This window comes from Carcharodon carcharias, chromosome 16 (genome assembly GCF_017639515.1).
Source record: "Carcharodon carcharias isolate sCarCar2 chromosome 16, sCarCar2.pri, whole genome shotgun sequence".
In the NCBI taxonomy this organism is placed as follows: Eukaryota; Metazoa; Chordata; class Chondrichthyes; order Lamniformes; family Lamnidae; genus Carcharodon; species Carcharodon carcharias.
The window spans coordinates 87,541,259-87,559,993 of NC_054482.1; the positions used below are offsets into that span (position 1 = coordinate 87,541,259).

Here is an 18,735-nt window from a genome sequence, read left to right on the forward strand (position 1 = left end):
TGGGGGGCAGGTGAAGCGCCCAGGCGGCCTTCGCATTTTTCATGGAACCTCATCCATGGGCAGGATGGGGTTTCCTGAATGATTTTACATTTTCACACAAATTTTTAATAAAATGAATGTACATATCCCAGCTCATGCGGCAGTTTCACATGAGGGGACATGTCATAAAAATTACTTCTCCACTTTATTAACCTTTTAAAATTTAAAACTGATCTCCCTGAAGCACCCCTGCACACATGCACGAAAGAGTGCACTCCCAACTCAGGGAACACCCCCCACCCCGCCTGCACAGGAAGTGCTCAGCACTTCTGGGTGCGTGTCACACTGGGCGGGCCTTAATTGGCCCGCCCATGTAAAATGGCGGCGCGTTCCTGATTGGGGGCGCCGATTGGGTTCGCGCCCGCCCCCGCCCCTGCCCAACCGCACCCCGCCCCCCTCCCCCTCTCTCAATGGGGGGAATGTTCTACCCCATGGTAGATGTATTTAGAGGTTTGGTTTCTCCTCTCCTTGCTTTAATTCCAGGGCAAGGTGACATTTCCTCATACACTTTCTAGTCCAGAATAACATTTACCTCCAGCTATGCTACTAACTGATCTTTCAGGATGAGGGGATGAAAATTAACCAGGATTCCTGTTCCTGATCTATTTCCAGTGACTCCTGCTGAGATTATAGCCTAGAACTTTCTGGCAAGCCCCACCTGACTTCACGTGGTACCAGAGGTAGTATGAAAGAGAAATTGGGATATGAAAGCCTACCTTTAGCCTTCCCACCCCATCATCACTGTTAGGGATCTTCCTCCGTCAGGAAATGTTGCCAGCCATACATTGACATACTCAACCTGGCCAGTTACTCTCTTTATCACCACTTTCACAGATAACCCCTGAGGTTTCCAGGAGAGAATTTGTGATACACCTTGACATAGTACCAAGAATCTCGCTATGGCCATTGTTGGAAGAGGAAAGCCTAGTAGCTGCTACCTCTCCCTCTCTTCATGCCCCTTACCTGAAGCATGAGCCCCTTAGCTTTGAGAAAGCCTTTTCTGAGAATTTGTCTCAGGGGACTTCTTTAAATTATCTGCAGCACTCAACTTATATTATCAGTGTTAGTAGGTTTCCACTGCCTATTGGAGATGCTGGCTGGAGCCTGTGCTGCAAAATTGATGAGCCCCAAGCAGGAAAATGGCTCGGGGCTTCTGCAGGATCAACAGAAATTCCGCCTTATCCCATTCCTAGCAACAAATGCGTTCCAGAGGAAACTTCAGCCTGACACTTGTGTGGACTTCAGGTCTAACGTGGACGATTGAAAATGCCTCCTGCAGACAAGCAGAGCCAACACTCACAATCAGAGCTCAAGCACTCCAGTGCTGTACTCAGATGGAGCTGCATATTTTGCAGTGCCATCTTCCAGAGGAGGTGTTTAACCTTCTCGGGTGGATACAAAATGGTACTATTTTGAATAACAACAGTGAAGTTATTGCTGGTGTTCCAGCCAATATTTATCCCTCTAATCAATATCACTAAAACAGATTATATGATTTTTGCTGTTGTGGAACCTTGATGTGTACAAATTGACTGTTCTGTTTCCTACAATACAACAGTGACTCAACTTCAAAAGTACTTCATTAGATGTAAAGCAGTTTTGGACGCCCTCAGATTGTGAATGGCACTTCAGAATACAAGCCTTTATTTCTCTTTCTCATAAACAAATAATGACCATTTGGGCAAAGATTTGTGGGGGAGACTAAAACTAGGGGACACAGTTTTAAAATAAGAAGTCCTCCTTTTAAGACAGAGATTGAGGAGGATTTTTTTTCTCTCAGGGGGGTCATTAATCTGTAGAACTCTCTCCCCCAGAAAGCAGTCAAGGCCTAGTCATTGAATTTATTCGTGGTGGAGTTAGATAAACTTTTGATAGACAAAGGAGTCAAGGCTTATGGGGGGGTTTGGGGGCAGACAGGAAAGTGGAGTTGACACCACAACCAGATCAGCCATGATCTTATAAAATGGTGGAGAGGCTTGAAGGCCCGAATGGCCTATTCCTGCTCCTAAGTCCTATAATACAATTTAACTGGAATCCCTTCAAGGAATAATAACGAGCCAGCAGTTACTGTCTTAAGGAGAGATCGGGAGAACATCGATGTGAAAAAGAATTACAATCAAATTACATTGCTGTTGATTGCTATCCTTTGATCTCTGCTGGAATGTGTAAATTTATTTTCAGAGGATAGCTCAGCTGTGATATCGCATCATCAAAATGCCAGCAACATTCAACGTGTAGGCTAATCCATGAAAAATGGACAATTGGGTGGAGCACTATAGCCCAGCATGAGTCAACACCTTTAGGAAAGGAAGAAATTTGGTAAATACAATGCCAGTGTGAACCTGTCTCATAGAGCAGAAGTTCCTAGGTTTGTTTCCTTGCCTATGTTGCATTAGTAATCCCAAACAGAACAACGGTCGGTGCACCACAATTTGTCCCCAATACGCTGAGCTAGGAAGCAGTAAATCATCCCATAATTATTTGAAAACGAACAGGGGAATTACCTGGCTAACAAATATCCTTCAATTAACACATCCAAAAAAAAGATTAACCATGGTCATTTATCTTATTGTTTTACCTGATACCTTCCTATGTGCAAACTGGCTACCACATTTGCCTATAAACCAATACCCTTTAAAAGCTGCAGTTATTACCTTTCTTTGAAGCTAACACTCAAGTAGAAATTTTAAATCAGAAAGCCCCCAAAAACGATAGAACCCAAGAGGCAATGTCACCCCTTTCATACACTATAGACTTTTGACTATTTTGTTCGTAAGCTAATATTTATTCCTGTAGACTAACAGGAACAAGGAAATGTCTTTGATCTACAACTATTGCTGTGTAACAATAACATTGTAAAGTCAAATCGTAAAAGTTTAGAGCACAGAAAGAGGCCATTCAGCCCAACAGGTCTATGTCAGCCCTTTGCTAGACAATTCAAAACTAATTCCACTGTGTTTTTTCCCCTTAATCCTGCACCTCCTCCTAATTTCTATTGTTGTGCATTTTGTCCTTAAAATAATATCAGTGGTATTCAAAGATATTTCTATAAAGAAGAAAAGGCTTGCATCTGTATACCGCCTTTCATGACAACAGGACATCCCAAAGCGCTCTACAGCCAATGATGCAGTTTAGAAGTGTAGTCACTGCTATAGTGTAGGAAACACAGCAGCCAGTTAGCACACAGCAAGTTCCCACAAGCAGCAATGTATGTGATAATGGCCGATCTGTTTTTTGCAATATTGATAGAGGGATAAATATTAGCCAGGACACAGGCTAACTCCCCTGCTCTTCTTCAAAATAGTGCCATGGGATCTTTTAGGTCAGAGAGGGCAGACAAGGCCTCAATTGGTTTAACATCTTATCCAAAAGACAGCAGGCTGCATTTATTAGTGCCACAACACTAGCGGGGGAGCATTCCTGCACATGTGCAGAGTGTCAGTCGCAGTGAATCACTCTCTGACTGTTTGAATGTGAGATGCCTTTAAGTGCAGCTGGTGCCTGAGAACTCATTTTATCATTTACAACTAGACAGGCATCCTGAATTAATTTTGGAGATGTAAATTGAAACCTGGTAATAGAGAGTAAATTAAAACAGAATCACGTTAGTTCCCCAAAATGTTCTGTTCATTTGCCAGTCATTATGAAAATTCTCATCAGAAATACTTCAGGGTATTGTTTTTTTAATAGGACTTTTTGCAGGTGTTATCAATATGATTTTGAGAAGCATCACAATGTATGGGCTTACTCCATCTCGCATTATTTATTAACATTTCCTGTTTTCTACAAATAAACATATTCTTTAGTAGCTGGGCTCTCCTGAGAAGCCTATGTTCACGCTAGATAGTTTTTGTACCTGCAACCAGGGCCTTTATTAAGACAAATTCTTAAATAAAAAAGTAAACAATATGACCCAATGTGGGCTCAAGAGCACAACTTCAGGATTAAGAGCCCCATCACCTTCACAAAGCCTTCAATTTGCTTCAGAAGACTGTTACATAATACATAAAATTCATAAAATCACTATTTCCATTTTGTACTTCTGCGATGCATTGAAAGTTCAACAAGTTTATCCCCATAATAAAGAAGAAATCTGAAGTGGGATTTGATGGTCCTGCCACTGACTGGAAAGTCATCAGGATCAGTTGCACATGCACCGGCGCTACAGGCCAAGTGCACATGAGCAACCGTTCTTGACGCATTTCCAGTCAGCTGCAGAAGTTGCAGTGAACACAGCACCTCTAACAGTACAGCCCTCCTTCAGCATGGAGTGCTAGCCATTATTTTTGTGCTCAAGGCCTGGAGTGTAAGCCTGAACCCACAGCCTTCTGACTGAGCCACAGCTGACACACACTCTCCACAGAGCCCAAAGAAAAGACTAGTGATGGAACTCGTGACAGAAAATGGACATTATGCTCTATCAATATGCCTCACAGGTGCTTGATCTGAATGTAAGGCTTCATCATTTGGGGAGGGGAGTTGGGGGGAAAGATGCGTTTTATGTTGAGTGAGTGTTGTGCAGGTTTTTGTTATCAGCAATTCTCAGGCACAGATCCATCAGGAAGGCAACTGGGAGTAGGGATCTCATAATCTTCTTTAACGTAGATTGCTGCCCAGAACCAAATAACGAGAAAAATAGTGGAATATTGGAAACAATACCCAGACAATCATGTGCAGTAAAATGTAAGGGGTGGGCCAGATGAAGTTCATGCACCAACATACCACACATGGAGTTCACCCCTCTGTCTAAGAGATGGAAAGTATGAAGCCAAACTCCTTTGCTTCAGCACAAATTACGATCCTGCTCCAAAATTCAACAATTCTGGGCAGCAATCTAAGTTACAAAAGATTATGAGATCCCTACTCCCAGTTGCCTTCCTGATGGATCTGTGCCTGAGAATTGCTGATAACAAAAACCTGCACAACACTCACTCAACACAAAACACATCTTTCCCCCCAACTCCCCTCCCCAAATGATGAAGCCTTACATTCAGATCAAGGCATATTGATAGAGCATAATGTCCATTTTCTGTCTAGACCTGAGAGAATACTGAGTTATCTAGAGACCTATATAAGTCCAATGACTCCCTGGCAGTGAAGACCAGATACAGTGGGGACGATGGAAGTACAGCAACACTTATTATAGGTACCACCTCAAGGTAGGTTACCCTCTGCCCAACTGTCACTACTCGCCCATCAGTAATCCTCATTTCGTGGGACTGATGATGCTGACAGCCCTGTAGCAGTTACCATCTTTGCTGTAATCTATAGATCCGCTTTACCAATATACAGTTATGTCAACAGACTCATAAATAAGTGCTTCTAAGTGCTGTATAAAACAATGTACAACTTCACTAATACATAATTCAGTGTTTTTTGATAAAAATTTGACTTTTATTTTCATTTGTTTATACATGTTAGAGTAACTGTAAATCCAACTTCATTAGTAATTTATTGATCACTATCATTCATAACAAGACATAAGAATTATTTTAAATTATGGTTTTAAGAAGTTTTTAAAATCATCGATCTTTAGGTAGACTGCAGTGTATTTCCTGTTCAGATAAATCAGTCATAATCATTAGCCAGAAACAGTCTTCCATCTTCTGTTCAAATGTAACATACCTTACTGAGTGCCAATAGCCCAGTTGGTATCTCATCTATCTTGCTAAATATCTGAAACCAGCAAAGCAGAAAATATTCCAAGAATGCACACACATTTGATTATTTTCTGTGGGGTAATAAAAATGTATTTTGATGATTCTAAGAGATTGTGTCAGACAAAATTAGGTCAAGGTAATGATCAGGATGTTAAAATGATGGAAGCTGTCCAAGTTGTGACACTTTCTTGTTAAAACAACCTATGCAGAGTCTGAAATCACAAACCAAGGTGAAGTATTTGAGGATTGCTGCAACTCATAGAATTCTATCTTAACACAAGTCACTGCCTTCAGAAAAGAAGGGGTAAAGGGGAAAAGTAGTGTATTAGTGTGTAATTAGAGTCTCCAACTCCACTCATCGATCTGGGACATGCCATGTGGATGTGGCAGCATTCCTTTGTAGGTGGAGAGAAAAATGAGAGAGTAACTAATGCACACAACTCACCATTTTCTAATCAGTGTATATATAGGAGTCACTGGGAGCAGACTTGCTACCAAATCTCTTGTTGGCATGGGTGGAATAACTAAAGTGACCAAAGATACCCAAAAGTGGAAACAAAAAGGGAGAATGGTTTAGGGAAATGAGAAATGTGCAAATATTTTGGAATTAGTACTGCTATGAGGAACTAGTTTGAACCAAAGACTTCATTGAGCACATGAATAAAGAGAAAACACTGTCACTGATTAGCAAATAAAAGAAATGCCAATGTTTTCCTTGTAACATCAAGCCATCAAGAATCTTCTGTGTTAAGAGAGCAGTACTCCAATTCCTTCCTTTAATAAATGGACATGCATAGAATATTCTTTGAGGATTAGACAAAATACCTGAAACATGCGGCAAACTATTTTTAATCCATTTGTTTCCCTCAATCTTTCCAAAGGACCCTCTGCTGTCTTCCTAAGGCAGCTGAAATTTGTCTTCTTACCAACCTTTGATTGCTATTCCCTACCTATCCCCAAAGGAGATGCATGAGAACAGCTTGGAATCAGATCATGGTGATTAGCCTCCCCGATTTTTCTACGCTCACAGCGGCATCTGGAGTGGGGATGCCTTTGGTCTGGACTGTACTTTATTGTGGGTCCAAAAACAATGGCTACCTGCTCAGGGGCAATACACCGAGACATATGTTTATTTCAGTACTCATTTCAATCTTGCCTTTAAATTGCTTGTTAAATTGTCATGGCTAGATTCTTTCATCGAAAGAACATTTGACAATAACACAGAAGTGTTTGTTGTGGGAGGTGCCATACATGACATTCTTCAATTAAAAACTGAACATGATTCAAAACTGTTAATGTTAAACCAGGATTCTTTTTTGACAACTTGTGAATTATTAGGTTTGATGCTGGCAGTTGTCCTGAGGTTGCCAGTTATTTTAACTCTTGTTCCTGATGTTTTCTCTACAACCATTCTGATCTCTGAGTATCATCACTCTCTGGATTTCCATCTTGGCTGTTATTGAAATGATGTGGATGGATAGCACTTGGAGCCAGGTTGGGTTCAGGATGAGGTTTACTAGATATGCGCTGTTGCACTGGCTGAATTAGTCGATTTTCAAAAACTGGATTAGTCATCAAACTTGTGGTTTTAGATTGTGTAAAGTTTGTTTTGTAAGTGGTGGTGATGTTTTTCTCTGTCTGCAAGAAAAAACAACAACTTATATTTATATGGCATCTTTAATGTAATGAAGCATCCCAAAGGCTTCACAGGAACATTATGAAACAAAGTATGAAACCAAGCCACATATCGAGATATTAGGTCAGATAATCAAAAGCTTGGACAAAGAGGTAGGTTTTAAGGAGTGTCTTAAAACAAAGAAAGCAAGATGCAAAGGCAGAGAGGTGTATGGAGGGTATTCCAGAGCTTGGCACAGTCATCCATGGTGGAATGATTAAAATTGGGGATGCAACAAGAGGCCAGAATTAAAGGAGCAAAGATACCTTGGAGGTTTATGAGGCTGGAGATTACAATGATAGGGAGGGGTAAGGCCATGGGGAGATTTGAAATCAAGAGTGAGAATTTTAAAATAAGTTATTGCTTGACTGGGAGCCAACGTCAGTCAGCAAGTACAGGGATAATAGGGGGAATGGAAATTGTTGCGAGTAAAGACACAGGCAGTAGCGCTTTGAATGATCTCAAGTTTATGGATGGTAGAATCACAGTGCAGGAGGCCCTTCGGCCCATCGAGTCTGCACCAACACGTGAGAAACACCTGACCTACCTACCTAATCCCATTTACCAGCACTTGGCCCATTGCCTTGAATGTTATGACGTGCCAAGTGCTCATCCAGGTACTTTCTAAAGGATGTGAGGCAACCTGCCTCCACCACTGTCCCAGGCAGTGCATTCCAGACCGTCACCACCCTCTGGGTAAAAAGGTTTTCCTCACATCCCCCCCTAAACCTCCTGCCCCTCACCTTGAACTTGTGTCTCCTCATGACTGACCCTTCAACTAAGGGGAACAGCTGCTCCCTATCCACCCTGTCTATGCCCCTCATAATCTTGTACACTTCGATCAGGTCGCCCCTCAGTCTTCTCTGCTCCAACGAAAACAACCCAAGTCTCTCCAACCTCTCTTCATAACTTAAACGTTTCATCCCAGGCAACATCCTGGTGAATCTCCTCTGCACCCCCTCCAGTGCAATCACATCCTTCCTATAATGTGGCGACCAGAACTGCACACAATGCTCCAGCTGTGGCCTCTCCAAGGTTCTGTACAACTCCAACATGACCTCCCTACTTTTATAATCTATGCCTCAATTGATAAAGGCAAGTGTCCCATATACCTTTTTCACTACCCCACTAACATGCCCCCCTGCCTTCAGAGATCTATGGACACACACGCCAAGGTCCCTTTGTTCCTAGAACTTCCTAGTGTCATGCCATTCATTGAATACTTCCTTGTCAAATTACTCCTTCCAAAGTGTATCACCTCACTTTTCAGGTTAAATTCCATCTCCCACTTATCTGACCATTTGACCATCCTGTCTATATGTGGGAGAACAGCCAGGAATGTGTTGAAATAGTTGAGGCTAGAGGTAACAAAGGCATGGATGAGGGTTTCAGCAGCAGATGAGCTGAGACAGGGGCGAAATCCAGTTTTGTAATGGAGGTGAAAATAGGTGGTCTTAGTGATGGCATGAATATGAGGTCGGAAGCTTACTTCTATTTGCTTGAAGACACGATTTCTGAGGTATACTGATGCCACAAACATTATATTTTTGCACTGACATATGACCACCTGTTTACCAAGCATCTCTGTGGTCTTTCTGAAATTAAGATTGCTAATTAACACTAACAATTACCTCAAGACTTATATTGCTGATTCCACAGTTCCCACAAACATCCTTGTTATATGTTGCCCGGATTGCTGCTTCAGTATACCAAAAATGGAGGTAGCTATATGGTAACACGATATGAAAGGTCAATTTACCACATCTAGAAGAAAAGGAAAATCATAAAAATGGGATTAAATACCTTGAAGTGACATGTGAGTGGCATTATAAATGGCCCAATTCCTTGTAAGTGTTGGTGCAGATCCTTTAGAAGATAAACGTGCAAGTTGAACAACTGCTCAATTTTTAAAGATATGACAGCTAGTCTCACAGTGAATAAAAAATATCACATTGTGTAGCATTGAGCCACACAGGCTACAAAGGTCAAGACATTGAGATCAGCCAGCGGGGAGCGGGACCCGCTCGCTGACTCATAAAATGATGTAGGATGACATGAGGCGGAACTCCCGACGTCACCCCGTGTCATTTCAATTTTCAGGTCGGCGGGGGCACAGCTGAGTCAGCTGTGTGCCTGCCGACCCGTCAACAGCCAATTGAGGCCATTTAAAAAGTAATTGAACTAGTTAATGGATCTGCCTGTCCAACCTTAAGGTTAGCAGGCGGCTGGGAGCCCTGGTGGGCTTCAGAAAAAGCATGAAACCTCATCCATGGGTGGGATGAAGCTTCACGTAGGTTTTTTAAAATTTAATAAAAGTTTGAATGAAAGTGATGGACATGTCCCAACTCATGTGACAGTGTCACATGAGGGGACATGTCAGGGAAATTTTAATTTTTTGCATTGACCGTTTTTGAATTTGGCATCAATCTCCCTGAGGCAGCACTTTGCCTCAGGGAGATCTGTGCGCTCTTTCGTGTGCATGCGCAAAAGAGCACACTCCCAGCTGAGGGAATCCCCCCCCCGCATGCACAGGGAGCGCATAGCACTGATCAGAGGCGCCCCTGCACACACCCGCTTCTGCATTTCCCCCCCAATTTGCCTTAGGTAACCCAAAAATACAGAAGGACAAAAATATGAAGTATCAGCAAGGACTTTTGCTGCCGATTGCTGTAAGGGTGATTCCTGTTAGAAAGCACATATGTGCATGCACATGAGGACCGGATCAGGTTTGACTATAATTGCAAACATGCTCACACACGACAGCTTGGGCAAATTACCAAAGGGCTGTTACCATCATATAATCATATCTCAGCACGAGGCATCACCTTCATGATAAAAGGGGAAAAAATTGGCGGGGAATAAATTTTGCTCATTTTGTTAAATATTTCAATGGTAAAAGCAGAAAGGTTCTGCTATTTTGTTAGCACAAAACAGGGTGCTAGAATAAATCATCCCTTATATCTACTTTCCCAGCAGTCCTAAGTACTATTGCACACAAATAATTGAAGGGGGAAGAATCTGTTTGATAGCAACAAATAGTCTCAGTGCTACCATTTAAAGTAACCAACCTGTCGTAGATGAGGAAGTCATCCTTGTTACCCTGCAGAATGCTCCAGATATCACGTTGAAATGGTGATTGCTGGTAGACAGGGATATCCTCAGGAACATGCCGTTTGAGCTCCCAGAGCATGGCTCTAGATTGAGGTGTTTTCTCATTCACTATCATATAGCGTATATCCTTCAGGCCCTGATGATTGAGCTTGTCTCGCAAGCTGCCTAATCTACCAATGCAATAAAAATGATGAACAGTGAACAGCATTACTTTGGCTGGTACTTTTGCAGAGTTGAACATGCATACAGGACATTTCAGATTGGATATGTTTTCTTAAAAAAAACATGGAGCTAATTTATAATCCTGATGGTGTCATTGAAATATTGGATTGGTTCACACCAACTTCGCCAACACTTTGTACAAAAGCAAAATACTCTGGATGCTGGAAATCTGAAGTAAAAACACAAAATGCTGGAAATATTCAAAAGGTGAGGCAGAGAGAAACAGGCGGAGAGAGAATCAGAATTAATGTTTCAGGTCTGTGATCTTTCATCAGAACTGAGTAAAGTTAGAAATGTAATAGGAAATAGGAATTAACAAGTGAAAGGGGCAAGGGGGAGGTTGGGGAAAAGAACAAAAGGGAAAGTCTGTGATAGGGTGGAAGATGGGAGAAATCAAATGGCAGATGAGTTGATGGTGCAAGGCCAAAGGTTGTGGCAACAGGACAAGTAAAGAAACAAAAGATATGCTTAGAAGAGCTGTGAATGGCAGAATAGTGAACAGCTGCTGTATGAAAATGAAAACAAGAGAAAAACAAGAGTAAAACCAAACCCAGCAAAGAAAAAGGAAATAAAATGGGGGCAAGGATTACAATCTGAAATTGTTGAACTCAGCGTTGATCCTGGAAGACTGTAAAATACTGAATTCAGAAAGGAGGTACTGTTCTTTGAGCTTCATTGGAACACTGCAAGGGACCATGGACAGAGAGTAAGTTGTGAAAACCAGGTGGAAAATTTAAATTTAAATGGGACCGGAAGCTCACGGTCACACCTGCTGACTGAACAGAGGTGTTCTGCAAAGTAGTCACCCAATCTGTGTTTGGTCTCCCCAGTGTAGAGCAGACCACAGCATGAGCAGCGAATACAATAAACTAGATTGAAAGAAGTGCACGTTGACCAATGATTCATCTGGAAGGAGTACTTGTGGTCTGAGATGATGAGGAGAAAGGAGGTTAAAAAGGTGTTGCACCTCCTGCGCTTACATGGGAATGTCCTGTCGTAAGGGGAGGCGATGTTGGGATTATTGAAGAGTGGACCAGGGCATCGTGGAAATAACAGTCCCTTCAGAACGCTGAGAGGGGAGGGAGAAGATATTTTTTGTGGCAGCATCACACTTGAGGTGGCAGAAATCTGTTAAATGTGGACGTTGGTGGGTGCAAGATTAAGACAAGGGAAACCCTCTCATGGATTTCGAAAGGAAGGGAAGGAGCGAAAGCAGAAGTGTAAGAAACTGTATGGACTTGGCCAAGGGTCCTGTCAACCATGTGGGGGGTGAAGGGGAAAATCCTTGGTGAGGAAAAAGGAACAAATATGAGAAGCGCTGGTTGCATCATCAAAGCAGATGCAATGGAAATGGGGAAAATGGAATGGAGTCCTTGCTGGGTGTAAGGAAGTGTAGTCGAAATAGCTGTGGGAGTAAGTGCGTTTATAGTGGATATTGATGGATCACCTATCCTCAGATATGGAATTGAGGAAAGGAAGGGAAGAATTGGAGATGGATTATGTGAAGGTGACAGAAGAATGGAAATTGGAAGTAAAGTTTTTGAAATTCAGGGCGAGAGTAAGAAAGGGCACCAGTACAGTCATCATTATACAGGATATTGAGGTAAGGAAGGGGCCTGAGGAGGACTTGAAGATGAAATGTTCCATTTTTCCCACAAAAAGTTAGTTGTAGCCATAGCAATACCTTTTATTTAGAGAACGTGTGGAGTTCAATGCGAAAATAAATTCAACCAGGCAGTGAGGTAGGATATCATTCTGCCATTCACACCTCCTCTAAACACATCTTTTATTTATTTACTTGTCCCATTATCACTCCCTTTATCGTTGCACCACCAGCTGATTTTTTTGTCATTTAATCTCTCCTGTCTCCTACTCTCTCTCATTTTGTTCTTTTTCCCAGTCTCCCCAATTTCACTTGCTTAGAACCAAATACGTTTCTAACTGTTCCTAGTTCTGATGAAAGGGTCATTGACCTAAAACATTGGCCAGATCTTCTGATCAGGTTTGGAATCCCTATTTCCGACTCTGATCAGACAAAATAATACACACTTACCTTGTTCTGGTTTTTCTAAATGCTCTTTTGATGGTTCACAACTCACTCAGTGCAGCAAATCTAGTAAGGAGCAGCACAGAGATCTCGGTGCAGAAGCCACACCCCCTTTTTATGGCACTAGTTGGCCTATTCCAGAAAGTAGAGTCTCTTAGGAAAGCAACGGGGAGAAGATAAGTGTGTATGGGGGAAGGGTGGCTAAGGGGGTAGGGTGGATAAGATAAAGAGTAAAGGGGTATGGTGAGTGAAAAAGTGGGTAAGAGGATAGGGTGGCAGGTGGGTGAGATGGTAGATGGGCAGGGTGGTAGTTGGATGAAGTGGGTACAGTGGCAGGATGGCAGGTGGGTCTGGTCGGGAGGGGCTGTGAGGTCAGGGGTAGTTGGATCAGTGGCTACTTAGGTCAGGCCAGGGGAGTCAGGTCGGGTTTGGGTCAGGAGAGCAGTTGGGTGATAGGGGGCTAATCAGGTCAGGTCACAAGGGAGTCGGGTGGGGGGACTAGTCAGGTGGGGTCAGTGGAATTATTGGAGGAGTCAAGGGGAGTAGTTGGGGGGGTATATTGAGTGGGGAGTCAGAGGTGTTTCCCAGATGTTAGACTGGGTTTTTTTCCTGTCTAACATTTCCTGAGTAACTATCCTGGTAAGTAAGTTGGACCTGTCCGATGCCTCTGACTCTAACTCAGAGTTCGAACTGTTTTTTTGGAGGCTCCAGGGGAGCAGGGGAATTGCCCAGAAGTTCAAACTTCCTGGGCAATTCCTGTGAAGTCCTGTAGCACATCTCTGCGGAGACCGGAAGACTTGGGCCATTAACTCTGTTTCCCTTTTCACAGATGTTGCATGACCTGCTGAGTGTTTCCTGCATTTTCTGCTTTTATTGCCAACACTTGTGGATCATTCACAAGTCTAGCAATCTGCAGATTGTGTTAATGTTTATGAAAAATGTAAATAAAGCTTTCTGTACAGTTACAATTTCTCATTTGCATCAGAAACATTAAAATGTCCATAAACTATAGGATGTGGTGTATATCTCAAGATGCTGTAAATTTATGTAGAAGAAAACATTATAAAAAGGGGCAAAAACCCACAAATTGTAGGACTTGTGAATGTATGAGTTTGGCAACTGTTCCGAAGTTCCTTGTTGAAAGGACGTTGTTCCAACTACAATAGCCAATCACTCGATTAATATAAAAAAGACTCAAAAGAAATTACTCAATTACACAGGACGGAAAAAATTATAAAAGAATGAAAATGAGCAGCAATGGTTTGAACAGAAAGTCATCCTTTAAAGTAACATTAAACAAAAGAGTGTTCAATATATTCCAACATTAATATACGACATCAGTTCATGGCACAATTCCTAAGAGAGCCCTTGGTCTTAATTCTGACACTCTGAGATGTCACGAACAAAAGAATGGGGATCCCCCTCCCCCCGAGTGAAAGGGGAGGAAAGGAAAAATCAAGAGAGTTTTTCACATTCACCACTCTTGTGCTTCACCTAATTGCTAAAGACAGGATAGAATTCCAGTCTGTGCTCTTGAATGAAGGAGGCATCGTGAAGATGACTTAAGCGCGGCGGCAGAAAATATTTATGAAGTGCTTTACTTACTTAGTTGCCTGTGTTAAGCAGAACCGGCAGTTTGCTTTGAGAAGGGCCACCACCACCACACGGCCAATTTGTTCCTCCATTGGGTTCTGGTTGGCAATCTCCCAGTGAGGGGCCACATTACAGATTCTGCTTTCATTCCCCGCTACTGCCACAGTGATTGTTAGGCCCAAAACAATAGTGAGTAAAGGCATCTCCAGCCCCATCATGATCTCTTACATATTCCTACAATTTGGAGTAGATGGACAATAAATTTATTTTAAATTAACATTTTTTAAAAAGCAACAGAGAACAAAAGGCCCCGATTAGTTGGTGTGTCAATTTTTTTGGGTGTAGAAAAGACAACAAACTCTTGCACATTTTCTGGTGGGAACGGAAATTCTAAACACCGAGACTCATTTGTTTATGCAAAGTTCTACTCTTCAAAAATGTTACTGACTTGTTCACATAATGCCAAAATTATGCAATCGACGATTTGTGATGCAAAAAAGCGCATGGCCAGAACAAATAAAACCGGACAAGATGCAAGAATGTAAAAAAAAAACTGGCAAAAGTGCATCCGGCCACCACTGAATGAAAAGAATCCACACACAATTGTAACATGAATTTGTTGCAATTTCGATAAGAAGTTTAGAGACTTATGTTAAAAACACAATTGTAACGGATTGAATTCGGACCTTTAGAAAAGATTTAGCAAGGAAACGTTTGAAACTCCATGCACTTCAGATGATGAACATGGAAAAGTTTTCTTAAAACACCTGGTTCGTTTGTTCGTGTAAAACTGTTTTGCTCTTAGGGACAAAACAAATCAGTCAACACGTTACCTTCCAGCTGATTTTCACTTTTCTCTTTCCCTGGGCGTTCGATCCAAGCTCTGGACTCCCTGATCCGCCAACTCTCAGCCACAGGCTATCTCCCGGATTGGAAACGATCTGTTTGTTCAATGTTAACTCTTTGTGGACCGAATGATTTTTTCACAGTTCTGGGTAAATGTGGGGAACAGTGAATAGTAATTCCTTATTTCCTCCAAGTTAAAACAGTTGGTGGAATAGTGGCCATCACCAATTTACAACATTCCTCTTATATGGCACCAGACTCTTTAAAATGAAATATTTCTTCTCGCCCAGTATTTCCTTAACAATATTAATTGCCACCAGTAAACAGTGACCTTGGTAAAAAACATAACAGGTTAATAAATTCCCTAGTTAAGGGTCCTTCCAACAACATGAATGATACAAAGTGAAAGCTTAAAGCTCCTGTGCTGTCTGCAATGTCATGGCGAATTAATATGTTTCATGTTTATGAATGAAAAGTCATCCATTAAAGGTTAGAATCATATAGAAACGAATGGTTACAGCACAGAAGGAGGTCATTTGACCTGTCATGTCTGTGTCAGCTCTCAGCAAGAACAACTCAACTAGCTTCACTGCCCGACTTTTTCCTCGTAGCCCAGCAATTTTTTTCTCTTCAGATAATTTTCCAATTCTCTTTTGAAAGCCTCGATTGAATCTACCTCCACCACACTGTCATACAGTGCATTCCAGGTTCTAACTGCTTTCTGTGTAAAAAGGTTTTCCTCATGTCGCTGTTGCATCTTTTGCCAATCGCCTTAAATCAGTGTCCTCTGGTTCTCAATCCTTAGGCCAAAGGGAACAGTTTCTCACAGTTTCTGTCCAAGCACCTCATGGTTTTGAACACCTCTATAAAACCTCCCCTTAATTTTCTCTTGTCCAAGGAGAACAATAACAGCTTCTCCAATCTGTCCATGTAACTGAAGTTCCTTAATCCTGGAAATATCCTTTTCCAATGCTATAATAGTTTCTTTAATAAATCCTGGTATCCCACCTCCTCTTTTTCCTTCCCTATTTTTCCTGAATACCTTGTAACCAGGAATGTTAAAATCTTAATCTCAGTTTCTTTGAGCTTAGTCCTTGTTTTTGCCACTACATCATAGTCCCATTAGATTACTTGTGCCTGTAATTAATCAACCTTATTTACCATACATTCCAAATCCATCTTACATTGCCTTGCATTATTCCTCCATCTGATTCCTCCTCTTTCTGAACTATTTTTTATTCAAATGCTGTTTGTCTCTCCCTATCCTCTCTACACATTGTACTTCCTCTCTAATGCTACATCTTGGTGTTCCTCTCCTTACCAAACTAGTTCCAACACCTCCCCCAGAGCACTAGCTAATCTCCCACAAGAACATTGGTCCCAGCCCTATTGAGGTGCAATCCATCCATTTTGTACATGTCCCTCCTGTCCCAGAAGTGCCTCATGATTACAGGCCCTTTCTCCTGCACCACTGCTGCAGCCATGTTAACCTGTCTTATCTTAAAGCTCCTATATTCATTAGCGTGCGGTACTGGGAGTAATCCGGACATTATAACCTTTGAGATCTTGCTCTTTAACCTCCTCCCTAACTACTGAAACTCTGTCTATAGAGCCTCAATCATATCCTTCCAATATTATTGTTCCAACATGGACCACAAATTCCGGCTGGTCCCCATTCCTGAAGAAATTGTTTTTCACGTGTTACTAATGCCCTTTAACCTGACACCAGGGAGGCTACTACTCACAATGCGAGACTCGCATTTATGGTTGCAGAAATGCCTGTCCAGCCCTCCAACTATCAAATCCCTAACAACTGCATTTCGACATTTTGCTGTGACTCCTAAGCAGTCATTTGCCCTTTTCTGCAATGGCTGTGCTCTAGACTGAGACCACCCACACCGATATACAGTACGATGTTCAGAATCAGTTTGAGAATGCCACAATCCCAGAGGATTTTTGCACTGCTCACCTCTTCCTACTTTGACATCTGGTATTCCCTTTACTAAGCTCTTGAACTCTCTATAGCTTTGAGGTGATCACCTCCAAGGATGTGTGATCCAGAAAATTTTCAGCCCTGCAGTGACTTCAGCCATTCCCAAAGCTCAGACACCTTGAGCTTTGAGTTCGATCTTGGAGTTCCCACGTAGCTCAGGAATTGCAGGCAACTATCCTTAGCAAAGACAATACAGCAATTTGCACTATTATTAAAAAAGTTTTAATTCACATTTTGCCTTTCAATAAAAGATGGTAAAAGATACTTCACCTTTAACTCTACTAATATTAAATGTGGATTAGCGTCCATAACATTGGTGGGGTTTCATCAAAATCACATTCTCTCCAGCCTCTATCTTAAAAGCCTCAGAAGAACTGATGACTCTCAGCAGGCTCTCCTGGATTTATCGACGGTAACATTTGAAGCTTGACCAAATACCAATGATTCTCTCAAATTCAAATCAAAGTTTCCAGAGAAATATCTACATATACAAAGGATGACTGAAGGATCCATCTAATAGGTGTTGGTAACAAATCATTTTGTCACATAATTCCTTTAGTCTTAAAAAACTATCTGCAATCACTGTGATAAATAGTTCACAGCTGAAGAGCATCCCTGCCTCTTGACGAATTATGCAAATTAAATGTATTTACGTTGGAGTGATGCCTTGTCTATGTATCTTGTTTACAGCAGTTAGTGCATTTCAAGCTAAATGCTAACTGTGGCAGTGTTCTTAGATAATAACTTCCTATTTGCCACATGAGGAGTTATTATCCACACAGGCTGTAATTTTACACCCCCTTGGGTGCAGGCTAGGATGTGATTTTACGTGGGGTGGCATAAAATCAGGTGGGATGGCGAGGGGCACCATGCTCATCACCCTCTCCCCCCGTCATTGGGCCAACTGAGGCCCTTAATGGCCATTAAAGGACCTCTTTTCACTGCCATCAATGTTTTACCAATGGCAGATGGGCATCTCACCACATGGGGAGGACACTCAGTAAAACCCGGTAGCCTCCCTGTGGGTTTGGTTCCCTCCAGATTGGACAGCCTGTGGCCCATGGAGGCCCCACCTCCCCAATCACCCACACTCACCCACCCCCACCACCCCCCACCCACCCCACAGCAGCAAGGACCTCTTCCAGTGGAAGAAACCCTCCCAACTTCACTGTTGTAGTTCAAAGGGTTAGCAGATGGGATATGCTGATGTATTACGTAGATGGTTATGTATCATTGACAACAGTCTGTCATGTTTTAGGCTCTCAAAGGGGAGAGAGGTTGGAATCATGCCTGGGAACAATATGCCTAATCCGTAACCTGTTTAAATGTAGTGCTAATAATCAACTGTTAAGCAGATACCAAAGTATGTCTACTGTCTGTCTACTAACCAAGTTCTACAGCTGGACTCCAAGATAGAAGGACCATCTCAGAACATGGTGGCAGCAATGGAGAGATTGATGTAAAAAATACACTGGTGTTATTGAAGGAACCACACAGTTAAGAACGCCTTGATAGCAGCTCAAGTCAACGGAAGGAGGAGGCACATTAG

At 42.1% G+C, this 18,735-nt stretch overlaps 1 protein-coding gene across 1 annotated transcript; it reads right to left on the reverse strand.

Moving 5' to 3' along the window:
* Positions 1–5,411: 5,411 nt before the first annotated feature.
* Positions 5,412–15,331, reverse strand: LOC121289054 (selenoprotein Pb-like). Its single transcript, XM_041208008.1, has 5 exons — positions 15,181–15,331; positions 14,360–14,581; positions 10,443–10,655; positions 9,006–9,138; positions 5,412–7,337 (listed from the first exon to the last, which is right to left on the reverse strand). Exons 2-5 carry the CDS (start codon positions 14,563–14,565, stop codon positions 7,101–7,103), a joined length of 789 nt encoding a protein of 262 aa, XP_041063942.1. The 5' UTR covers positions 14,566–14,581; positions 15,181–15,331; the 3' UTR covers positions 5,412–7,100.
* Between the last annotated feature and the right edge of the window lie 3,404 nt (positions 15,332–18,735).